General features: G+C 45.2%; 2 protein-coding genes across 2 annotated transcripts; both read left to right on the forward strand.

Annotated features, from left to right (window-relative positions):
* Window positions 1-8,243: 8,243 nt before the first annotated feature.
* Window positions 8,244-11,770, forward strand: LOC138783791 (uncharacterized). Its single transcript, XM_069958932.1, has 2 exons — window positions 8,244-8,727; window positions 11,415-11,770. The coding sequence occupies exons 1-2, from the start codon at window positions 8,244-8,246 to the stop codon at window positions 11,549-11,551; spliced, it is 621 nt and encodes a 206-aa protein (XP_069815033.1). The 3' UTR covers window positions 11,552-11,770.
* Window positions 11,771-12,044: 274 nt separating this feature from the next.
* Window positions 12,045-25,931, forward strand: LOC138783799 (protein kinase C delta type-like). Its single transcript, XM_069958942.1, has 6 exons — window positions 12,045-12,210; window positions 16,759-16,859; window positions 22,669-22,931; window positions 24,072-24,134; window positions 24,410-24,692; window positions 24,950-25,931. The coding sequence occupies exons 1-6, from the start codon at window positions 12,045-12,047 to the stop codon at window positions 25,235-25,237; spliced, it is 1,164 nt and encodes a 387-aa protein (XP_069815043.1). The 3' UTR covers window positions 25,238-25,931.
* Window positions 25,932-26,289: the final 358 nt, after the last annotated feature.

A 26,289-nucleotide genomic window follows, 5' to 3' on the forward strand; every position in this document is an offset into this window, starting at 1 on the left:
CTACATATGCCATGATCAGTGATGATTAGCAGCCAGGATTAGATATTTCTCTAATTATGGATTATTGAAAGACACATTAGATTATACACTCTGCTAGACTGCTACTTCATTAACCAAGAGATACAAAATAGAATAACATTGTTGGAAAGGCTGTATTGTTAAGGCATGGCATTAGACTTAGTTCCACTTTTATCTTTTAAATGGGCGCTATAACTTTATAAATAACTTTTAATGACACATGTTTTGATTGTCCGTGGTCTGGGTGCTTACACCCCAACCTATCCCCAGTGGGCTTAGTGAGCCAGGAGAAGCCCCTTCTCTCCCAGCTCTGTGCCTCATGACTGAGATGGATTCCGTAGTGGTGAATGCATTCAGAAAAGCATCACACAGGATTACCTCTCACGTCCTTGCAAGATGGCACAAGAAACAAACCCCAAAGAAATCACTTTAAGTCTGATTTTACAGCCACTTACTGTACTACATGGAGACAGGTCAGAGTGATCCTGAAAATATATTGGCACATTTATTTATTTACATGATCCTTTCTTAGGCCGAACTCTACCAAACAATCCAGGGATTACAACACTATACATCTATTCATATGGTGTCACTTTAATTCTTTTCTTTAAAGCTGTCATCTTATGCTAAGTTATATAGATTTGTCATTTACTTCTATTTAAAAAAAAGTTAAGTCTTCTAATACTTAGCCGCTGTATGTCCTGCAGGAAGTGCTGTATTCTTTCCAGTGCGACAGAGCGCTCTCTGCTGCCACCTCTGCCCATGTCAGGAACTGTCCAGAGCAGGAGAGGTTTACTATGGGGATTTGCTACTGCTCTGTACAGTTTCTGACATACAGCAGCTGATAAGTACTGGAAAGCTTGAGTTTATTTAAATAGAAGTAATTTACAAATCTGTATAACTTTCTGACACCGGTTTATTAGAAAACATTTTTTTCCTCCCGAGTACCTTGTGGTACATGCGAACTTTTAGTCATTTTTATCTCAACTTTCATAGGAGTAAGATGACCAAAGTTAGCATTTCTAGTTTTTTTTTTTTACCACAGGAGTTCACCAAGCACAATAAAAATCATTCCAGTTTTATGGTACAGGTCATTACAAGTGTGGGGTTGCCAATTACACATGGTGTTTTTTTTTTTTTTTTTTTTTATAAATACACAGCTTCATTTATTTCTTTTTACTTATTTTATTTTATTTTTCTAAAACATTTAGGGCCACATTTATAATCTGTGTAACTTTTTTGTGCTTGCACTTTTTTCCATACTGCCAGAACTTGCTCAAAATCTATCATTAGTTGCAGCCTGGATGAATCTTTTTTGATGCAGCTTTTTAGGATGAAGCTTTTTTGTGTGTTTGTTTAAGTTTTCGCTTAATTTGTTGGCTAAAAAAACTTGTGTTAAAAACTGTACCAGGGTAGGAGTGGAATACGGCTACGCAATTTTTATGCAAGAACTAGAAAATCCCACACAATAAATCTGGCTAATAAAATAGCTAACATGGAACCATGCCCCCACTACGCCCCCTCTGAGTGATGAAATATGGGGAAGCCGGCGTAAACTGCTCAGAAATAGCGTAAACGCTTTAATTAATGCTGCTCAAAATTTTACGCAAAAACACAAAATTAGCAGGAATCCTGCAGACATTTATAGACAGGCACTTTCTATTTTTAATTTCACTTCTTGAATGGGCGCTGTCACCTTAAAAAAAATGAACTGTTTTGATAAGTTCAGTTGATTGCTAGAACAATCCTGGAGAAGTGTGCTCTAAATGAGGGACCGAGACAGAATCCCAATGTAACTCAAAGAGACAGGCACAGAGAGTGGTGAGTAAAACATTTAGCCCCACATTACTCTCCATGCTAGATCCAGTGAGTGGTCCTGGTCTGCGCACATATCAAAAAGTTGTTTGTTTGTTTTTAAATTGAGAAGAAAAAATTAAAACCACAACAAAGCAAACTAAAAGCCCTAAAATAAAATAAAGAAACCTGTATACAAAGCTGCACCTACCTTTATGGATAATTATCACATAAATGTCAGTTTATGGACATAAAAAGTGATAACATCTAAAAAACACAAAAAAGTACTTAAAGATATCCCTGACAATTACTGAAGTCTAGAGGCTATACGCATAGTGTGAAAGAAATTAGAGATTTCAGAAGCAGAAATCCTGTAAATACCCATACAATGTCATATGCAAAAATACACTTCTATGTAATAGAGAACCAAGCAATAGAATGCAGTATCTAGTATTAGGATATGTCAGAGCAAGGATAGAAACAAAAGCAAAAATACACATGTAAAAGTAACATTCCTATAGGTCCATGTGTGAATGTAGTGTCTGTGGGTATTACCCTATTAATGCAGTTTTATCAAGCACGTCTGATAAAGTTGTATAACGTGACCATCCACATAGCAGCCCCATACCCCCATGGACCTACAGTAGCACTTTTTTTTGTGGGGGGGGGGGGGGGGGGGGAGCAAAAGGGCAGACCAAGGAAAAATATTTGAGACCTGAATGGGTGCAGTTACCAGCACATTGCCAGAACAAAGAAAACCACATCTACATATGTTGTACAAACTATTGACAAACTACTGTATGTAAAATGTTGCAGAATCAGTTGGCGCTCTTCTGCACAGAGAGACCTGGCAGCGCATCCCCACTAAGCCCTACCCCTTCTCCCTCAGAGCGCTATCCTGTCAGTGCATCTCCAACCCTCCCCCCCCCCCCCCACTCCGGCATTTACCAGAAACTGCAGAAACTGCATAGTCCCCAGTGATCTGGTTGATCTCGCTCGTGCACCCAGGAGCCGGGAGAACAAACACCAAAGACTACGCCGGCTCTAGTGAATATGAATATTCTGTCCCCGGCAGGTTGAGGATGGGCTGCAAGGAATATGTTCCAAGGAGTGGGGGAGGTGGGCTTTGTGGGGATGCGCTAACAGGACTCTTTGTGCAAAGTTGTGTGCGGGGGTAGGTGGGCTTTGTGGGGATGTGTTGCCAGGTCTCCCTGTGTGGGAGAGGGGGGGGATTGTGGTGCTGGGCTGTGGGGATATGCTGCCAGGTCTTCCTGTGCAATGGCAGCGGCTGTCTGGGGGGGAGTAATTAGCTCTGCTACATCTGTGGGGATCAGCCCTGCTACATCTGATGTGGGAATCAGCTCTGCTACATCTGTAGGGATCAGCTCTGCCACATCTGACATGGGGATCAGCTCTGCCACATCTGACATGGGGATCAGCTCTGCTACATCTGACATGGGGATCAGCCCTCCTACATCTGACATGGGGATCAGCTCTGCTACATCTGACATGGGGATCAGCTCTGCTACATCTGTTGTGGAGATCAACTGTGCTATATCTGACATGTGGGAATCATCTCTTTTACGTCTGTGGGGATGCTCTGCTACATCTGACATATGGGGATCAGCTCTGCTTCCTCTGACATTCAACTCTGTTACATCTGTGGGGATGCGCTGCCAGCAGCTGTCCAAGGGGGTTGGGTGCCTACATAGTGGCATACATAATGGGGTGATGTGATGCAAATCAGTCAAAATCACAGATGCTTTTCCACGGATCACAGATTAAGCTAGCAGAATAGAATCATGGGCTTTAAAAATCACTGGACGTGTCAATAAGGCCAATGTCTTTGTAACTGCAACTGGTCATACACAGGTTAAAATGGGGTACAGAGTGTAAGGGAGCTTTATTATTCACTCTGAACCCCTGCAAGAAAGTTTGGCTAAAGAATACGCCTGTATAGTTAGTGTAGTCTGATGCAGCCAGGTGTCATTGAGAACTGGGATAGAACTACAATTTCCAGTCTCTGAAGGGGAAGGCACAAAGGTAGCCAGGGGTAGGAATCCGTCAGACAGGCAAAGCACTTAAAGGGGTTATCCAATGCTACAAAAACATGGCCCTTTTTCCCCAACTCTTGTCTCCAGATTGGGTGTGGTTTGAAACTGAGCTCCATTAAAGTAAATGGAGCTTAATTGCAAACCACACCTTACCTGGAGACAAGGGGCCATGTTTTTGTAGCGCTGGATAACCCCTTTAAAGGGGTTATCCAGCTTTACAAAAACATGGCCACTTTCCCCCTACTGTTGTCTCCAGTTTGGGTGGGGTTTTGAAACTCAGTTCCATTGAATTAAATGGAGCTTAATTGCATACTGCACCTGAACTGGAGACAACAGTAGAGGGAAAAGTGGCCATGTTTTTGTAGCACTGGATAACCCCTTTAAAGGGAACCTGTCACCCCCCGTGCCGGGGTGACAGGCTCCCAACCCCCCGTTAGAGCCCCCTATACTCACCTAATCCCGCCGGGTCCCGCTTCTGGAGGTGGTCGGGTGACGGAGATCCCAGCCACTGCAGCCGGGCGCGCGTGCTGAGAGATGAGTCCAACGCTCATAGAGAATGACGGAGCGCTGGACTCTCCTGTCATTCTCTATGGGTGTTGGACTCATCTCTCAGCGCGCGCGTCGGGCTGCAGTGGCTGGGATCTTCATCACCCGACCGCATCCAGAAGAGGGACCCGGCGGGATTAGGTGAGTATAGGGGGCTCTAACGGGGGGTCGGGAGCCTGTCAGCCCGGCACGGGGGGTGACAGGTTCCCTTTAAGCAATAGGCAGAGTCCAGGAGCTGAGTCCAGTGGCAATCACTATAGAAGATAAGTGGCTAGAGGTAGAGACTCAACTGAATTGACACTGTGGCAAACAATGAATATATATAATGGGCTAATATAGCAGACATTGCTGAACTAATCACAGGAAGACTCTGGAGCGGCTCTAGCTCATGTAAGTAACTATTACAAATACTGCAATCTATTTGCTCTGTCCAAAACTAAAGAAGTCAAGACATTGTTGGTTTATCTTACACATTTTGCCCCAGTTTCACCCCCATCATGTTTAGTAAAATCATTCAAGTTCTAGAATGTTCACGTATATATCCTGATCTAACATGAACTACAACCTCCGCGCTTCTGTTCCTCATATGAGAAATCTTATCATCAGATATACTAATCACTATGTAGGAAAATAAAGATCTGTTCAAACCCACATGGTCTGTGACTGCTTCTTCTAAGGGGAAACATTCGAATGCTACATTACACGCACACAATTTATTTCTAACTGCATATGAAGGATCCATCAAAATATGGATATGGATTACAGAACCCCCCCCAACAACCTGCATGTGATTGGCAGAGAGTAGTCCTAGCCTAAAATAGAAGCTCAGTAGTTTGTACTGATCATAAGCTGCACCCTACATTATACCCCAGAGCTGTACCCACAAATCAGTCGGTGACTGCTCATAACAGTCGACAATACTTATTCCTTGTCGCTCTGTATGCAAATCATCTCTAGCTAGTCATGTGGGCAGCGCCTCTCCCTCACGGCACTTCGATTGTAGTCACTGCCCTCTTAGCTGTTACCCTGCCTCTGAAAGATGTAGCAGGGTCCTGGCCTGGGAATCACACCCAGAGAGGTGAATTTACATCATGGAGGAAATGATTATAGCTCGGAAGCCGTAACTACAGCCTGAGAACCGCGACTAGTTAAAGGGTTATCCAGCGCTACAAAAACATGGCCACTTTCTTCGAGAGACAGCCCCGCTCTTGTTTCTAGTTTGGGTGCAGCTTTTGTAACTCAGTTCCTTTAAAGTAAATGGAGCTTAACCGCAAACACCTGAACTGGGGACAGGAGTGGTGCTGTCTCTGTAAATAAAAGTGGCCATGTTTTTGTAGCACTGGATAACCCCTTTAAGGGGGAGACGCCGCCCACATGACAAATTAGAGCTGATTTGCATACAGAGCGGGGAGGAATAAAACTGTTTTTGGGGAGATGGAGGCAACGACAAGCAAGCAGTTTATATGGTAGGAAGCGCTGTAGCTTTTTTTAAAACTTCATTATTGTAACTTGGAACCCTAAATCCTCCTGACTGGTTCCCTTTAAAGGGGTTGGCCACCTTGCATTAATGCCTGATTAAATCGGACACCTACCTGCAACCAGGGGCTGGCTGGTAAATTTTAGCCTGGGGGGGCGAGCACACAGCACCGGCCCATAAGTAGCAGGCTGGCGGCCCATCCTTCAACGGCCACTCTGGCCCTAAACCCACAAACTACAGCATTATTTTGGATAAGTCTCCTAGGCTGATTAAACCCTCAATGACCATATGGTCTGGACCATAGACCATAGACGCGACAGCACATAATGCCTTAAAAGAGGTACACAGCTCTGCTCTATACCTATCCTGGCACCAACCACAAGGTGAGTGTAACGCCTGGAGTCGTGGATCCACTGAACTGTCACTAGCGATGGTGGTAACCGCACCAGGGAGCTAAGTTTAAGGGGCCGCTGGTTTTCACCAGAGCCCGCCGCAAGGCGGAATGGACTTGCTGCGGCAGGCGACCCCCAGGTCTGAAGGCGTAACCGCAGGTGGCAGGCAGCACTCAGGAACAATGGGTAAGAAGCGGACATGGACTAGGGACCGGGACTGAGGACAGGGACTAGGAACAAGGACTGAGGTCAGGAACAACAGGGAGCTGGGCCAAACGCTATGGGAAGCATGTAGAGGCTCCAACACCTGGGAGGGGGCAGGGCTGGAACTTATAGGGGAGTGATTGACACTAGAACCAATTAGGAGCGCACTGCCCCTTTAAATCTGAGACAGCCGGCGCGCGCGCGCCCTAGGAGGCGGGGATGCGCGCTCCGGCCGGCACAGTGACGGGCAGGAACGAGGCAAGGTGAGGCGCCGTGGGCCGAAGTAGCCGCAGCGCCGGGTCCCTGCATGTGGACACCGGCTGCTGCGGAACTGTGTGAGGAGTCACGGCGGCGGTCCGGAGCGCGGGACGCCGCCGTGGCCCTAAGAGTGAGCAATATAACTCTGCTTGCTTTCTAAGAGAAAAAAACACATATATCCCAGATGTTTTTCTACTATACTGCATCATACAACAAGGACGTCGTCCTAGACACTACAAGGATATAGCACCCAACTAAATACAGAAATGCACTGAATAGGACGCTGTAACAGTGTTATTCTCTTACCCTGAATACCCTGCATAAACCGCCTGTAAACATCTAATAAAGCAGCCACCCTAGGCCTGCTAAAACCCAGGACAACTACCTCCTAACGGTTGTACCTACAACCCTGATGAACCCACACATTTTAGTGGGGGAAACGTGTCGGATGATGTGGGACCTCCAAGATACCAGAAAGCATTATCATTGACTTGATCATCATAAATATCATATAACTTTTTTCCGTGACTAGTAGACTTGTAGGAATCCTGTATAAACCTATTGCACGAGAATCGCACCCCTCCTGACATACACACGTCCACCCAGTGTAGGGATAGACACCCTGCGTGGGGACACCCACACTGAGGATTCACATAGTGGTCAGGCAGGGCGTAACAGGATTCACTATTTCCTCAATACCTTTCCCACTTGTGAGCAGCGTAATGAATATATAATAAATAAAAACTATGTTGGCTTCTATAAACTCTGCTGACTGTGCCCTTCGTCCTACCCCCACCATGGGCTATGGGGCATGGGGGGCAAGTAATCTGTACTGACACTACCTTCTCCACAGTCTAATGGTCCTTTTACATGGGCTAGAAGCATCGCTAGAAACGTTCCTACAGCGATCAGCCAAAGACCTGGAAAACACCCGATTCATGCAACACCGTTCATGCAGCCCATCTACTGGATTTAAAGACACTGCTAATCGGCGGTCATTTACAGCCACCCACAGGCGAGAAATCTTTGGGGGGCATTTATAAAGAGAGGCGTACGAGTACACCAGTCTTGAATTAGGCCCCTGCCCCCTTTTCCCCGGCTGGGTTTAATAAGAGGCGTCTAAAAGGACCCTTACAATTCAAAAAATACAATTAAAACTGGCCATGATTATATTACCATGTTATTTGGGCAGGGTATGCCATATACAAGCACATAGACAATCTGTTATAATCTGACAGATTCTTATAATTTACAGGATATGATTGGATATTAGCAATTGTTGACCACTAGTGAATGTTATAAAGCTGAGGCTAATGCCCTCCTGTAATATCAGTCACTATAATTACTAATTAAATAAATTAAGGCCAGAATAGATGGACATACTAGACTTTACATCACTGAAGTTAATATTGAAACATAAGGATATATATAATCCCTATTATATCTATAAAATATACATAATCCATAAGAAATGATGGTCCATGTAACCCAATAGCACATATGACTCATCAGTGGCATGCGGGCAGTTGGGATGTTTTGAGTGGCATTTGGTTGCCAGGCGACAGTTGGCATTCAGTGTGGATGCTGAGCGGCTTCAAGGAGCAGCGATCAAAGATGGAGGACGAGGAGATTGGACGAAGAGGACAGAAGAGGAGAAGGGATGTCCATGACGCATCGGACGATGAAGAGACATCAAGAGGGGAGAAGACAAGAAGAGATGTCATTGACTCATCGAAAGATGAAGAGACATCTAGAGGACAGAAGAGGAGAAGAGATGTCATTGACCCATCGAAAGATGAAGAGACATCTATGAAGAAGAGGAGGATCGGCCCAGGACCGGAGATCATCTGGGTGAGACATCACGAGGACCAGGAAGAAGAAGGACACAGAGAAGACGAGGTGATCCCTATCCTGGACTCAAGTAAAAAGAAGATCTCTGCAAGCAAGAAAGAAGAGAAAGTGAAGGAGGACCCCAAGGACCCAGGTAGGGCAGAAAATTCTTCACCTCCTCTCCTACTCCCTGTCCAGGGTTTTCCAAGGGTTTCTCGCAGGTTAAGGGGGTATGGGGAAAGGATGTAAAAAAAAAAATTCATTCAAAACTGCTGCGGCCCTCCACTGCTGTGCTGCTTAATTAGCAGCTGAGGGCCCCTTGACGGGCTGAGGACATCCTCTCTCCAGAGTGGGCCGCCGAGGAAGAGTGGGGAGGGGGTCTTGCTTGTCACCTGTTCAGCAGCAGATGAGGCATAAATATATAACTGGCACAGCAGAGGGCATAAAATTGATTGAAGGCACAGAGAAGGGCATAGAACTGATAGGGGACACAGAGGGCATAAAACTGATAGAAGTACAGAGGGAGGGCATAAAACTGATAGGGGGTACAGAGGGAGGGCATAAAACTGATAGGGGTACAGAGGGAGGGCATAAAACTGATAGGGGACACAGAGGGCATAAAACTGATAGAAGTACAGAGGGAGGGCATAAAACTGATAGGGGTACAGAGGGAGGGCATAAAACTGATAGGGGACACAGAGGGCATAAAACTGATAGAAGTACAGAGGGAGGGCATAAAACTGATAGGGGGCACAGAGAAGGGCATAAAACTGATAGAGGACACAGAGGGCATAAAACTCATAGGGGTACAGAGGGAGGGCATAAAACTGATAGGGGGCACAGAGGGAGGGCATAAAACTAATTGGGGGCAAAGAGGGGCATAAAACTAATTAGGGGCACAAAGGGGGCAAAAACTGATTGGGGCACAGAGGGAGGGCATAAAACTGGGGGCACAGAGTGGGCATAAAACTGATTGGGACAGAGAGGGGGAATAAAACTGATTGGGGCAAATAGGAGGCATAAAACTAATTGGGGGCATAGAGGGGACATAAATCTGATTAAAGGAACAGAAAAAGCACAAAACTGATTGGGGTACACAGAGGGGACATAAAGATGATTGAGGGCACAGGGGTGGCATGAAGCTGATTGGGGGCACAAAGGGGACAGAAAACTAATTCAGGCATAGAGGGAACATAAAACTGATTAAGGGAACAGAGGGGTCATAAAACTATATGGGGTACAAAGAGGGCATAAAACTATATGGGGCACAGAGGGGGCAAAAAAGTAAATGGGCCACAGAGGGGGTATACAATTATATGGGGGAACAGAGGGGGGATAAAACTATATGGGGGGGGGGGGGGGGTAGCGTGGCTATATGGCTCCATGGGAACAAGTATCTGGCTACAAGGAAGGGGGGGGGGGGTATATGGCTCCAAGGGGACTTGTATCTGAGTATTTGGCTACAGGGGGAGCCATCTAGCAGCAAGTAGATGTGTATCTGGCTATGGCAGGGAGGTATCTGGCTGCAAAGGGACATGTATATGGCTGCAAGGGAAAATGTATCTGGCTACAGGGGGAAGGTAACATGTAGGTATTTGGCTGCAGGAGGCATACCTGGCTAGGGGCAAATCTGGCTGCAGGAGGCATACCTGGCTAGGGGCACATCCGGCTGCAGGAGGCATACCTGGCTAGGGGCAAATCTGGCTGCAGGAGGCATACCTGGCTAGGGGCACATCCGGCTGCAGGAGGCATACCTGGCTAGGGGCAAATCTGGCTGCAGGAGGCATACCTGGCTAGGGGCACATCCGGCTGCAGGAGGCATACCTGGCTAGGGGCACATCTGGTTATTATTGGGAAAGGGGCATTAATAATGGCTACAGGAGGCATTATTACTAGGGAAGAAGAATTTAATATTGGGGAAGGGGGCATTATTACTGACTATGGGGGGGCATTATTATAAGACTTTACTACTGGAATTATAACTGGGTCCTACAGATCAGTCACATTGTTATGAGGGGGGAATCTGATCTGGAAATCAACTGCTGACAGAGACTTTATATAGAGTCCATGGCTGCAGTGTCAACAAGAGGCTTAGTGGTAAAGGTGACATGGTATACTGGAAATGACCAGTCTGTTAAGGTGCCCGATCCATCTATCAGCCTAAGCTACTCTGCAAGATATGGTGGAGTCTTAGCTAAGAATTAGGTTGAGTTCACACATTTTTTTTATCAGGATTTTAAAGGGCAACTCCAGCGAAAAATATTTTCTTTTAAATCAACTAGTGTCAGAAAGTGAGAGATTTGTAATTTACTTCTATTCAAAAATCTCAAGTTTTCAACTACTTACTATCTGATGTATGTCATAGACATAGACATGTAGGGCATACAGCAGCTGATGAGTACTGGAAGACTTGAGATTTTAGTTTTAATAGAAGGAAATTACAAATCTCTGCTACTTTCTGGCACCAGTTGTTCTGAAAGAATAAAAATTTAGTTGGAGTTGCCCTATAATGTTTTTTCTCTCTTCTTGTAGTAAAATATAGCAATTTTACTACAATTGTGCAAACTACAGAATAAATTAGTAATTTTTGTGCAGAATACAGGAGAATACGCAAATGTGTGGTAGAAAGCATCACGTGTGAACACTGTCTTAGACAGTATTACTAACCCAATGACTATGTTACAGTGATATCTCTCCCCAGTGTTTCTCAGTCAGTGATAATATACATCTAGGTACTTGCACATTTCTCATCTGTTAAAATCGTAAGTCTTTGCTATGCTAAAAAACAATATCCATATGAGTGATGTAGAGCCAGTTTCTCACTTTTCTTTCCTTTTCTAGGAGACAGCGGAGCTCGGCCATCCTACCCCGGCAGCACAATCTCCGAGAACATCAAGAGACTGGCTTTCCATCATGTGCTTGGCCGGGGTAGCTTCGGAAGGGTAAGAACTCAGAATAATGTAGAGCCATTGTTATAGACATCACTCCTAACACACAGCAACCAAAACCGATCAGCTGACATTGCTGGGGGAGTCTCATTGCGGTTACTCATTCACATTACACACAACACCATATCACCTAACAATTCTTCACATACAATGCTACAGAAATCTTGATATTTATAATTCTTAATTGAGACACAAGCCTAATAGTTATATTCACACTTTGTGGCATCATGGCTAGAAATACAATGGTAATGGGTGTCTAACCTATGGCCCTCCAGCTGTTGCAAAACTACAATTACCATCATGCCTGGACAGCCAAAGCCCAAGCTTTGGCTATCCAGGCAGGCAGGGAGGAATAGTTTTGCAATAGCTGGAGAGCCACAGGCTAGACACCAATGCTGCAATGTAACAATATTTAAAGGAGTGGGTGTAAACAATAACATCCACTTACCTCCCCAGCTCCAGCGCTGCCACCCACATTTCACTGCCTCAGTCCCCTGATGTCCGGTCACTTCCTGGTCTTGAGATGGGACTTGGCAGGCCCGCTCAGCCATTCAGCAGCTGTAGCAATGTCCTGTCTCTGCTGCTGAATGGCCGAGCAGGCCTGCAATGTCACATTTCAGACCAAGAAGTGGCCAGACACTGGGGGACTGGAGCAGTGGAATGCAGGTGGCAGCGCTGGAGCTGGGGAGGTAAGTAGATGTTATTGTTTTCACCCACCCCCTCCCCAGGCATTGGGATCCCGGCGGAGTACCTCTTTATCGGTATGGAATCAGTATCAGATGGCTGATCTTCTCCCAGGAGCCCTCTACCAGGCCTGTGTTATGTGGCACAGCTCCACACCAGTGATCTTTTATCAACTGCAGATTGTATTAAGTGGGCGTGGACTCGCGACATTAGCGCCACTTAGCCACACCCACAATGTCACCGTTGGCCCCACCCCCTTGAAGACCATTGGTTGGCTGACGTAAAGGGGGTGGGGTCTAGGCCTTTCGACCAGCCTGTTCCAATGGCTGGCGAGGGGGCGGGGCCAAATGTGTCATTGTGGGCGGGGCAAAGTGGCGCTACTGCCGCGAGGCTCCGACCACTTAACACAATCTGCAGTTGATAAAAGAAGACTTTTTACTTTAACAAGCACCATGACGTATGATATAAAATAAGGTATGAAAAACACTAAATTTACCCTTTACACCTGTGTACAGATGTCAGAATGCAAAAAGGAGGTGACAGTGTCACTTTAACATCACCTTACTTTTCTTTATTATATTACCAATAAGCTGATAAGTTCCTATACAGATATGAATGTGTTATTCGGTTTCCTCAAATGCTCTTTGGTTGTTCTATATATGCACTGACCTTGCACTATGTTGTTGTGTTTTGAGACGTGCTCATAAATAAAATGTGAATAAAATGGACCACACTACTGTTTTCTTTACAATGACTTTATTGTCATTTATGCGAGCGTATGACTTGTGTATATATACAATGACTGTTAACTTTCAATAAAACAAGTTAAAAAAAAAAAAGAATATACAACACACTATTTATATTATATATTTATATTGGAAGTGAAGGTCAATGAATGGTGACACCTTTTGCAATAAAATAGGAAATTGCATAGTCATTAAATGTCAATATTTGAAATGCCAACACCATGCCCAGCAGATGTATAAGGAGACATAGGATGTAGAGATGAGTTAACCGGGTTCGGGTTCGAGTCGATCCGAACCCGAGCGTTCGGCATTTGATTAGCGGTGGCTGCTGAACTTGGATAAAGCTCTAAGGTTGTCTGGAAAACATGGATACAGCCAATGACTATATCCATGTTTCCAGCAGCCACCGCTAATCAAATGCCAAAAGTTCGGGTTCGGATCGACTCGAGCATGCTCCAGGTTCGCTCATCTCTAATAATCTCTAATAGGATGTTATATGTCCTGGGTCTGCACTTCTTTGAAGGTGTACAGGAGGTCATTGATAGCAGGCTCAGAGATGTTACTACTCACCAGACACCTGTGTTCTAGTATCACAATTCTCATATACTAGGGTGTGGGAAATAATAGTCTGAATGATGAGAATATCCTAGCTCTACATCTCGCAGGTCTTGTGGGCCCTTTGGTAACAGAACCTCAGTGAGCCCCTTTGTAGAGCAAATTATGTGGCGATAACAAAACAATCTGTCCCCTTATAGATGCCTTCCTCCCTGTTTAGTCCCCTTTATAGATGCCCCCCATGTGTAGCCCCCTTTTAAATGCCCCCCCCTCTCTGTGAGGTCCCTTTTGTAGATACCCCTCTCTGTTTAGTTCCTCTTAAAGATGGCTGTTCTCTGTTTAGTCCTCCTTATAGATGGCCCCCCTCTATTTAGTTTGCCCTATAGATGGCCCCCCTCTGTGTAGCCTCTTATAGATGGCCCCTCCTCTGTTTAGTCTGCCTAGTCTGCTTTATAAATGGCCCTCCTCTGTGCAGGCACCTTATAGATGGCCCCCTCTGTTTGGCCTGCCTTTAGGTGGCCCCTCTTTGTGAAGCCAACTTATAGATGCCCCCCCATTTAGTCTCCTTTATAGATGATCCTCCCACCCCGTTTAATCCCCCTTTTAGATGCCCCTCCCCTCTGTTTAGTCCGCCTTATCACACACCATGCTGGGGGATGGAGTGCTTCATAATACCACATACCATGCTGGGAGATTTAGATGCCTGCTTCCTCATGTACTGTGTTATTTTCAAATCTGTTGCAGAACTACAACTCCCATTACGTACTGTAACCAGGATATGATGGGGGTGGTAGTACTCTAAGCTAGATGACCACAGGCTAAAAAAAACTACAACCCCCATCATAAACTGTCAGCAGCACATGATGGGGGTTGTAGTTCTCAGGGATATTCTCATCTCTCCAGGTTCCTGCTCTGGCCTCCTCTGGTCAGGTCTGGCTTCTGTATAATGGGGGTAGTGCTAATTGCTTTGCCCCTCATTACACAGAGCAAAAGTACCGGAAGCAGGACAGATAGCAGAAGGGTCTCTGGCTGCTGTAAGCGATCAGCCATTCAGTTGTATCAGGAATTGTATAGGGAGAATAGAGCAGGGTCACTGCAGTTCTCCCGAACCAGATGTCATTATCAGAGCTCATTCTGTAGAATGACAGGAGGTGGTGAGGGAGGGAGACTGGGCCCCTAGAGTCACTGAGGGCCCCAGCACATGACCAGACAGGCTGTGTGCTGGCACCAGCATAAAACTGATAGGGGGCACAGAGGGAGGGCATAAAACTAATTGGGGGCAAAGAGGGGCATAAAACTAATTAGGGGCACAAAGGGGGCAAAAACTGATTGGGGCACAGAGGGAGGGCATAAAACTGGGGGCACAGAGTGGGCATAAAACTGATTGGGACAGAGAGGGGGAATAAAACTGATTGGGGCAAATAGGAGGCATAAAACTAATTGGGGGCATAGAGGGGACATAAATCTGATTAAAGGAACAGAAAAAGCACAAAACTGATTGGGGTACACAGAGGGGACATAAAGATGATTGAGGGCACAGGGGTGGCATGAAGCTGATTGGGGGCACAAAGGGGACAGCAAACTAATTCAGGCATAGAGGGAACATAAAACTGATTAAGGGAACAGAGGGGTCATAAAACTATATGGGGTACAAAGAGGGCATAAAACTATATGGGGCACAGAGGGGGCATAAAAGTAAATGGGCCACAGAGGGGGTATACAATTATATGGGGGAACAGAGGGGGGATAAAACTATATGGGGGGGGGGGGGGTAGCGTGGCTATATGGCTCCATGGGAACAAGTATCTGGCTACAAGGAAGGGGGGGGGGGGGTATATGGCTCCAAGGGGACTTGTATCTGAGTATTTGGCTACAGGGGGAGCCATCTAGCAGCAAGTAGATGTGTATCTGGCTATGGCAGGGAGGTATCTGGCTGCAAAGGGACATGTATATGGCTGCAAGGGAAAATGTATCTGGCTACAGGGGGAAGGTAACATGTAGGTATTTGGCTGCAGGAGGCATACCTGGCTAGGGGCAAATCTGGCTGCAGGAGGCATACCTGGCTAGGGGCACATCCGGCTGCAGGAGGCATACCTGGCTAGGGGCAAATCTGGCTGCAGGAGGCATACCTGGCTAGGGGCACATCCGGCTGCAGGAGGCATACCTGGCTAGGGGCAAATCTGGCTGCAGGAGGCATACCTGGCTAGGGGCACATCCGGCTGCAGGAGGCATACCTGGCTAGGGGCACATCTGGTTATTATTGGGAAAGGGGCATTAATAATGGCTACAGGAGGCATTATTACTAGGGAAGAAGAATTTAATATTGGGGAAGGGGGCATTATTACTGACTATGGGGGGGCATTATTATAAGACTTTACTACTGGAATTATAACTGGGTCCTACAGATCAGTCACATTGTTATGAGGGGGGAATCTGATCTGGAAATCAACTGCTGACAGAGACTTTATATAGAGTCCATGGCTGCAGTGTCAACAAGAGGCTTAGTGGTAAAGGTGACATGGTATACTGGAAATGACCAGTCTGTTAAGGTGCCCGATCCATCTATCAGCCTAAGCTACTCTGCAAGATATGGTGGAGTCTTAGCTAAGAATTAGGTTGAGTTCACACATTTTTTTTATCAGGATTTTAAAGGGCAACTCCAGCGAAAAATATTTTCTTTTAAATCAACTAGTGTCAGAAAGTGAGAGATTTGTAATTTACTTCTATTCAAAAATCTCAAGTTTTCAACTACTTACTATCTGATGTATGTCATAGACATAGACATGTAGGGCATACAGCAGCTGATGAGTACTGGAAGACTTGAGATTTTAGTTTTAATAGAAGGAAATTACAAATCTCTGCTACTTTCTGGCACCAGTTGTTCTGAAAGAATAAAAATTTAGTTGGAGTTGCCCTATAATGTTTTTTTCTCTCTTCTTGTAGTAAAATATAGCAATTTTACTACAATTGTGCAAACTACAGAATAAATTAGTAATTTTTGTGCAGAATACAGGAGAATACGCAAATGTGTGGTAGAAAGCATCACGTGTGAACACTGTCTTAGACAGTATTACTAACCCAATGACTATGTTACAGTGATATCTCTCCCCAGTGTTTCTCAGTCAGTGATAATATACATCTAGGTACTTGCACATTTCTCATCTGTTAAAATCGTAAGTCTTTGCTATGCTAAAAAACAATATCCATATGAGTGATGTAGAGCCAGTTTCTCACTTTTCTTTCCTTTTCTAGGAGACAGCGGAGCTCGGCCATCCTACCCCGGCAGCACAATCTCCGAGAACATCAAGAGACTGGCTTTCCATCATGTGCTTGGCCGGGGTAGCTTCGGAAGGGTAAGAACTCAGAATAATGTAGAGCCATTGTTATAGACATCACTCCTAACACACAGCAACCAAAACCGATCAGCTGACATTGCTGGGGGAGTCTCATTGCGGTTACTCATTCACATTACACACAACACCATATCACCTAACAATTCTTCACATACAATGCTACAGAAATCTTGATATTTATAATTCTTAATTGAGACACAAGCCTAATAGTTATATTCACACTTTGTGGCATCATGGCTAGAAATACAATGGTAATGGGTGTCTAACCTATGGCCCTCCAGCTGTTGCAAAACTACAATTACCATCATGCCTGGACAGCCAAAGCCCAAGCTTTGGCTATCCAGGCAGGCAGGGAGGAATAGTTTTGCAATAGCTGGAGAGCCACAGGCTAGACACCAATGCTGCAATGTAACAATATTTAAAGGAGTGGGTGTAAACAATAACATCCACTTACCTCCCCAGCTCCAGCGCTGCCACCCACATTTCACTGCCTCAGTCCCCTGATGTCCGGTCACTTCCTGGTCTTGAGATGGGACTTGGCAGGCCCGCTCAGCCATTCAGCAGCTGTAGCAATGTCCTGTCTCTGCTGCTGAATGGCCGAGCAGGCCTGCAATGTCACATTTCAGACCAAGAAGTGGCCAGACACTGGGGGACTGGAGCAGTGGAATGCAGGTGGCAGCGCTGGAGCTGGGGAGGTAAGTAGATGTTATTGTTTTCACCCACCCCCTCCCCAGGCATTGGGATCCCGGCGGAGTACCTCTTTATCGGTATGGAATCAGTATCAGATGGCTGATCTTCTCCCAGGAGCCCTCTACCAGGCCTGTGTTATGTGGCACAGCTCCACACCAGTGATCTTTTATCAACTGCAGATTGTATTAAGTGGGCGTGGACTCGCGACATTAGCGCCACTTAGCCACACCCACAATGTCACCGTTGGCCCCACCCCCTTGAAGACCATTGGTTGGCTGACGTAAAGGGGGTGGGGTCTAGGCCTTTCGACCAGCCTGTTCCAATGGCTGGCGAGGGGGCGGGGCCAAATGTGTCATTGTGGGCGGGGCAAAGTGGCGCTACTGCCGCGAGGCTCCGACCACTTAACACAATCTGCAGTTGATAAAAGAAGACTTTTTACTTTAACAAGCACCATGACGTATGATATAAAATAAGGTATGAAAAACACTAAATTTACCCTTTACACCTGTGTACAGATGTCAGAATGCAAAAAGGAGGTGACAGTGTCACTTTAACATCACCTTACTTTTCTTTATTATATTACCAATAAGCTGATAAGTTCCTATACAGATATGAATGTGTTATTCGGTTTCCTCAAATGCTCTTTGGTTGTTCTATATATGCACTGACCTTGCACTATGTTGTTGTGTTTTGAGACGTGCTCATAAATAAAATGCGAATAAAATGGACCACACTACTGTTTTCTTTACAATGACTTTATTGTCATTTATGCGAGCGTATGACTTGTGTATATATACAATGACTGTTAACTTTCAATAAAACAAGTTAAAAAAAAAAAGAATATACAACACACTATTTATATTATATATTTATATTGGAAGTGAAGGTCAATGAATGGTGACACCTTTTGCAATAAAATAGGAAATTGCATAGTCATTAAATGTCAATATTTGAAATGCCAACACCATGCCCAGCAGATGTATAAGGAGACATAGGATGTAGAGATGAGTTAACCGGGTTCGGGTTCGAGTCGATCCGAACCCGAGCGTTCGGCATTTGATTAGCGGTGGCTGCTGAACTTGGATAAAGCTCTAAGGTTGTCTGGAAAACATGGATACAGCCAATGACTATATCCATGTTTCCAGCAGCCACCGCTAATCAAATGCCAAAAGTTCGGGTTCGGATCGACTCGAGCATGCTCCAGGTTCGCTCATCTCTAATAATCTCTAATAGGATGTTATATGTCCTGGGTCTGCACTTCTTTGAAGGTGTACAGGAGGTCATAGATAGCAGGCTCAGAGATGTTACTACTCACCAGACACCTGTGTTCTAGTATCACAATTCTCATATACTAGGGTGTGGGAAATAATAGTCTGAATGATGAGAATATCCTAGCTCTACATCTCGCAGGTCTTGTGGGCCCTTTGGTAACAGAACCTCAGTGAGCCCCTTTGTAGAGCAAATTATGTGGCGATAACAAAACAATCTGTCCCCTTATAGATGCCTTCCTCCCTGTTTAGTCCCCTTTATAGATGCCCCCCATGTGTAGCCCCCTTTTAAATGCCCCCCCTCTCTGTGAGGTCCCTTTTGTAGATACCCCTCTCTGTTTAGTTCCTCTTAAAGATGGCTGTTCTCTGTTTAGTCCTCCTTATAGATGGCCCCCCTCTATTTAGTTTGCCCTATAGATGGCCCCCCTCTGTGTAGCCTCTTATAGATGGCCCCTCCTCTGTTTAGTCTGCCTAGTCTGCTTTATAAATGGCCCTCCTCTGTGCAGGCACCTTATAGATGGCCCCCTCTGTTTGGCCTGCCTTTAGGTGGCCCCTCTTTGTGAAGCCAACTTATAGATGCCCCCCCATTTAGTCTCCTTTATAGATGATCCTCCCACCCCGTTTAGTCCCCCTTTTAGATGCCCCTCCCCTCTGTTTAGTCCGCCTTATCACACACCATGCTGGGGGATGGAGTGCTTCATAATACCACATACCATGCTGGGAGATTTAGATGCCTGCTTCCTCATGTACTGTGTTATTTTCAAATCTGTTGCAGAACTACAACTCCCATTACGTACTGTAACCAGGATATGATGGGGGTGGTAGTACTCTAAGCTAGATGACCACAGGCTAAAAAAAACTACAACCCCCATCATAAACTGTCAGCAGCACATGATGGGGGTTGTAGTTCTCAGGGATATTCTCATCTCTCCAGGTTCCTGCTCTGGCCTCCTCTGGTCAGGTCTGGCTTCTGTATAATGGGGGTAGTGCTAATTGCTTTGCCCCTCATTACACAGAGCAAAAGTACCGGAAGCAGGACAGATAGCAGAAGGGTCTCTGGCTGCTGTAAGCGATCAGCCATTCAGTTGTATCAGGAATTGTATAGGGAGAATAGAGCAGGGTCACTGCAGTTCTCCCGAACCAGATGTCATTATCAGAGCTCATTCTGTAGAATGACAGGAGGTGGTGAGGGAGGGAGACTGGGCCCCTAGAGTCACTGAGGGCCCCAGCACATGACCAGACAGGCTGTGTGCTGGCACCAGCTTTGTTAGTTGGGCGGGGGATGGGATGGTGGGGTGGCTAAAGGTTTATTTAGGTCTGCTGCCCGATTACTGATAAATGTTCCTTTTCATGATGTTGGGTGCACTGGGAGCCATCCTGTAGCACTGAAGGCAGGAATACATGTACAATATGTAAAGGCACAGTATCATATTGTATCAGGGGATTTACCACACTGCAGTTCGGATTCTAAATGCTAAGGAAATGTACAGATTGCTGCCATTACTAGCATGACAGCTAGAATTATCCAGAATCTTACCAGTGTGTTTTCCGCTGTGGCAATAATTTCCCATGTACAGAGCTGTACGAGGGCTTATTTGTTGCGTAATCCTTGTACGTTGTTAGTACTCCTTTATTTTTACCATAAAGCACAAAAACAAATAGAATTTGTTTGGTCAAAATAAAAATAAAAAAACAACACAAAAATGCAATATTAGGCTATGTTCACACTACGTAAATCTACGTCCATAGTTCTCGCCGCAGATTTGCAGGGTGGAACATAGCATTATTTGCTATGGGATCCCGGCCGGAGCGTACACACATTGTATATACGCTCTGGCCGGTTCCCATGCGGCGCCGCAAACAACTGACAGGTCCATTATTTGCGGACGGAATTCAATGAATTCCGCCCGCAGGAGGACCTGTCAGTTCACACAGTGAAGCGAGCGGCTCTGCCCGCTTGCTTCACTCTGTGCTATGGGAAGCTCTGATGCGGGCGCACGTTGATGCGCCCGCATCAGAGCTCCACGGAGGAAAGATCATCACAGATGACCCCTTAGACGTCTATAGGAGCATCCAGAATTCCTAACAGCTCTTGAAACTGGCCAGAATTCTGTATGTGCTGCTTGGCACCCCGGGTGATGTCAGCCACCTGGGCTGATTAGGAGCACGTACAGGAAAATGCAACACTGTGATTGACAGGACAAGGACCCATTGTTTCCCCCGCCCTTTCAGTCACTCATGTGGCCAGAGGGAACATTACACCTTTGGCCATAAGAGGCCGCTCTCTCCTCCATTGCTGTCACACACACATGACGTCACTTGAGCCTTACTGTCAGCAAATACTGATGATTTCCTGAAGCCTCCAGAAGCAATTCCAGATCGGTATTTCCTGATAGAAAAAACTGACATGGATGTATTAGACCTCCAGCAGTCAGACCCCATGCACACCTCTGCATGACAGCTGTGATCTTCTTGAGCTTCTCCCTTCCTGCACTGCGAGCACGCGAGTGACTTCACTCTTGCACCACAACGCTGGGAGGAGAGAGAGAAAGCGGCTTCTTGCGGCCAGAAGAGTCATAGACAAGGGACAGCAGCCAATAGCTCCGCGCCCTCTCAAACACAGTACCACATATAACTGTATGCACTACTGATTAGGAACACATACTGTTAGAGGGCGAAATGCAGCACCCGGCGAATGGTGACACTGGCCCAGACTGGCTAGCATAGGGTTCAATGGGCATCTGGGCTGGAATTCTAGAGAAAGATAGGACAGGAGCTTTAAAATCCAGACCTATTTTCCGAAACAGACATTTCAGGAAGAACCCGAGCCGGATACAACCCTATGGGTCAGAAAATCTATGCAGGTTTCCGGATAAGAAATCTAGCTAAATTTGTGAATGCGGCCTCAGATAAACTGATGGGACCCCCTGCAGGGTGACTCTGATCCGATCAGTCAGTGACAGTGCCACTCTTCTCACTGACATTTAAATGCTGGTCTTCACCCTCTATTACGTGAGCGCAGCTCCTGAGCTTGCTTCATTAAACCTGCTGAGCATTATGGTGTACCGAAGCAACATGATACACGGTCACTAAATTTTATAGCGTACAGGTAAATTATATGTGGGAAAGAGGTTAAATCTCACAGAATTATAATATAACTGCAGTAAAGACATACTGCTTTACTACTGACCAGGGTTTTCACACACAGCGTTTCTTGGAAATACATGACTGCTGCTTTGATACAAACTGTTAAAAGTATATTTTCTTTTTTTCCCTAAATATTTAAAATGTTTCTTTTTTTCTTTTGTAATGATTGTAATACATTCTTTACAAGACTTTTGGGGGATTTGTCCACACTTTTTACTCAATAAACACAAATAACAATAAAATGTGCATAAAAAGTAACAAAAACTTACCTCCTTATCAACTTCCATCTAACTTCTACCCAAGATGGGGTATGTATCACCTATTGAAAAAACTCTGCCAGGGTGAAGTACCCTGTGACATGAAGGTTGCACTTACCATTCTGGCACCAGGAAGATCCCTATGACAATCAGTTTATGTTGGTGGCTGCCATCTACAACAATCTCCTGTCAGTCCCTGCACCTGGATACAGAGGATTCTTGCTGTCAGCTCCTCATTCTCCAAGCCAAATAAGCCCTAAAGAAAAAAAGAAAGTGTTTCCATTATAAGTATATGCTATAATATGCCTCCACTGTCTGAACAAATTACAGTGAATCCATCTATAAGGACTAAGGAAAACAAATCCTCAGTACTCACCCCTGCAGTGTATGACTACTATAGATATAAGAGGGGACTCTGCTGTGCCTGACTGATGGCTGTCTCTGTAGGTGGTGCTGGCAGAAGACATCTACACTCGCCAGGAATTTGCCATCAAAGTCATCGCCAAGAGGGACCTGCTGACCGACGGAAAGGAGCGAGCAACGGTGGAGCGGCATGTGCTACAACTTGCATCTGGCAGCCCCTTCCTCATCCATGGACTATTTGCCTTCCAGACCAAGGGACACGTGCTGCTTGGAATGGAGTACATCAAGCACGGAGACTTCCACCACCTCCTGCAGCAGAAGGGGCGTCTGACCATCGCCAATGCACGGTAATGTAGTCGTAGGCTAATAATATCCTCTATTCTATAGACATTAGGGGACATTGCATGGCTCTGGGTATTAGCCCCAACAGGGTCCTGTGATAGTCTCTATTGTTTAAAGGGAAAGTAACAGCAGGTAAGAAGACTCTAACCTGCTATTATGTTCCCATAGGGCCGGAGGTAATTTCTTACCTTCATCCTCATCACCATTTTCGTTGAATCTTCTCATTTATTAATATCTAATTTAGGTGGTTCCGTGCACTGAGGACAGGACTACAACTCTCATCCTCCCTACCCGCCGCCTCCTCATGATTATTGTGGTGGCGCTTTGTAGTGACGTCACTTTGGCCGCTCATCACAGCAGAGGACCACATAACTATTCATAAGGAGGCAGTGTGGGTGGGATCTGTACTGTAGGCCCGCCCATAGGGCACCAAACTGCTTAATTTATATGTTAATAAAACTGAAGATTTAATGATTATGACACTGAGGGTAAAATAATAATAATAATTAGTTTCACTTTTATGGGACAGTATATAGAATCCAGTGTTATCCCCACTAGTCATGTACAAAGTCCAGTGATAGTCGCCATTTATAGGAATGCTATCACAGAGATAGTTTATGAACAGACTGCTATCATATATTAGGCTTATTTCCCTTCATATGGAATTCTCAGTATAATAGCAGCTTGTCTTATATATCACTACAAGCCAGGCAGTGCTGACATAGGACTATACCTAACACAGAAACATGTTTCCATCCCTGTCATCCTTATAAATCTGCAAAAAATTATAGTAATCTGCTCTGCCACATGCCACATTTTACTACATTGCCTCTAGGACTAATAGGATCCTTCATAGAGAAACCATAGGGCAGCACACAGGATCATTCCTGGTCCGTAATATGGACCCTAAGGGCACAGCCCTGTACATCAGTCCCTAACCCCATGTTTCTAGTAGATGGAATAAAGCAGGTGTAGCAGAACATGTAGCATGAAGAATAAGATATGTGTAATTTACCCATCAGAAATCCCCAGTATAGAGACCACATGGTCAGATATTCTGCCTGTCTGCTCTGTGCTGTACTATTTATTTCTAGATACTATGTATTTCTAGCTACTATTGTTTTCTCTTTCTCTCTTTTTGCCAGATTCTACGCCGCAGAACTTTTGTGTGGACTCCAACATCTGCATTCCCAGGGCATCGTCCACCGGTAAGAACATTCACACTGTCTTTTAGGTGTAATAGTCTGACATCTGCTGTATAATCCCAGATAATATTTGTATAGTCTGCTGTGACTCCTATGTATTTTATATCCTACCTGAAGGTGTGTGTACAATGTACATATCCCTGGAGTCCAGTATAGACACCATCCTGCTGACTGTAGTGACCCCTAAGATCCAAGTATAAAATATAGCCAATATACACAGCTAACTAACTGACTGGATGAGCACCGATCTTATAACTAATGTTTTCTCTATTTTGCAGAGATCTCAAGCCCGGAAACATCCTAGTGGCTGCAACAGGACACGTGAAGATCTGCGACTTCGGACTGGCAATCAGGAACACCTATGGAGAGCGGCTGCCCCCCGACTGTGTTGGAACACCTGGATTCGTGGCCCCTGAGATGCTGGCTGGGGAGGAGTACGACGCTGGAATCGACTGGTTTGCATTCGGAATCATCCTCAACATCATGGTCACCGGCAAGTCCAGATACCACCGAAGAAGATTCAAGGCCTCCAATATGGAGGCGAAGAACATCATCGAAGAGGTGACTATTCTCTCTATGTAGCACAGGTTATACTGTACTAGAATAGTAGTTTACTCAATAATAGTGGATTTCCTTAAAACGAAATATAATTTCTAACAAGTTATGAAATATTCCTACTAAACATTATATTCAGGAATTCACAATGTAATCTCCACCAGTTATGTGCCCCCTACCACCACATAGCTAGCTCTTCTTACTTCCTGACGCTGCTCTATTTTTATGTTCTCATCACTAAATTACATCTGTTTTATTTTCAGCTCCTCCAGGAAGATCCCGACGAGCGCTTGGGGGTCAACGGTGACATCAGAGCCCATCCATTTTTCCAGGACGTCGACTGGGACTCGGTACAAGCCCTTGGGATGCGACCACCAATCACTCCAGCAGAAGTAAACGCCCGCCGAGGATTCATGCCATTCGACCTCGCCAAAACGGAGGCAGAAGATGAGGAGAACAAGCCCCTATCAGCAGAAGACCAGGCCTTATTCGCAGGATTTTCATTTGTCACCTCTACCTGGAAAACCCTGGACGACGCACCATCTCCATAACATCATCCGAGCAACCTGTCGTAATAACAGCAAGAAGATCATCTGGGGGAAGAAGACCATCAGGAGGAGGAGGACCATGGAGACGACCATAAGGAGGAAGAGGACCATGGAGACGACCATCAAGAGCAAGGGAACCATGGAGAAGAACATCGAGGAAGGGGACCATGGAGAAAACCATCAAGCGGAACAGGACCACAGAGAAGACTAAGAAGAGGAAGGGGACCATTGAGAAGAACATGAAAAGGAGAAATACCATCAAAAGAAGAACATCTGAATAAGCAGAGGATTGAACATCAAGCCATGAACAGAGGACAAGACCAGTAGAAAATCAGGACCTCATAATTAACATCATTGGATCAAGCAAGAGGACGGCTTCCAGATTAATAACATCAATCTGGTGTAAGGGGGTGAGTGTTTTTATTTTCCTTTTATGACATTTCAGTATTTGGCATTTGTCTGTGCCTGATTATATCAGACACACCCAATGCACGCCACAATCTTATGTACTATATATATAGTGCTACACTATATATATACTTCATAAAAGACTAACATTTTTTCAATTACATTTACCGGAAACTACCGGTGAGTGTAATATCACATTCCCCCCTCATCTATGATATCTATTGTCATCGGCGATGGGGAAATGAGGTGCGGAAAGGCCGGCTATTAAGGGGTGGAGGAGGCCGGACTTTTTTTTTTTTTTTACATTTCCTAAAATTGACATTTGTGCTATAAGATGTGCCTGACAACATCAGCAGCAGCACACGCCAGCTGAGAACATTAGGATACTATATATAGTGTTTCACTATGTGTACTCTTCATAACAAATTATTCATACAATTACATTTACCAGTGCTTATCAGTAAATGCAAACTACTGGTTATTAAAGTGAAAGGTGAGCGGGCTGAACATAACCATCTCTAGAAGGCATGCGGCTGCGCAGCTTAATTAGGCTGGGTTCACACTATGTATATTTGAGGCTGTATTTGTGAGGCTGTATAGCAACCAAAACCAGGAGTGGATTGAAAACACAGAAAGGATCTGTTCAC

Source organism: Dendropsophus ebraccatus, chromosome 1 (genome assembly GCF_027789765.1).
Source record: "Dendropsophus ebraccatus isolate aDenEbr1 chromosome 1, aDenEbr1.pat, whole genome shotgun sequence".
NCBI classification, from domain to species: Eukaryota; Metazoa; Chordata; class Amphibia; order Anura; family Hylidae; genus Dendropsophus; species Dendropsophus ebraccatus.

Bases quoted from the DNA above. Each gene is read 5' to 3' on its own strand.
- LOC138783791 (XM_069958932.1), top strand. From the start codon at position 8,244: ATGACTCATCAGTGGCATGCGGGCAGTTGGGATGTTTTGAGTGGCATT. The intron at 8,728-11,414 runs GTAGGGCAGAAA...TTCCTTTTCTAG, and splicing joins GGAGGACCCCAAGGACCCAG to GAGACAGCGGAGCTCGGCCA.
- LOC138783799 (XM_069958942.1), top strand. From the start codon at position 12,045: ATGGGACTTGGCAGGCCCGCTCAGCCATTCAGCAGCTGTAGCAATGTC. The intron at 16,860-22,668 runs GTAAGAACTCAG...CTGTCTCTGTAG, and splicing joins GCCGGGGTAGCTTCGGAAGG to GTGGTGCTGGCAGAAGACAT. The intron at 24,135-24,409 runs GTAAGAACATTC...TCTATTTTGCAG, and splicing joins TCCCAGGGCATCGTCCACCG to AGATCTCAAGCCCGGAAACA.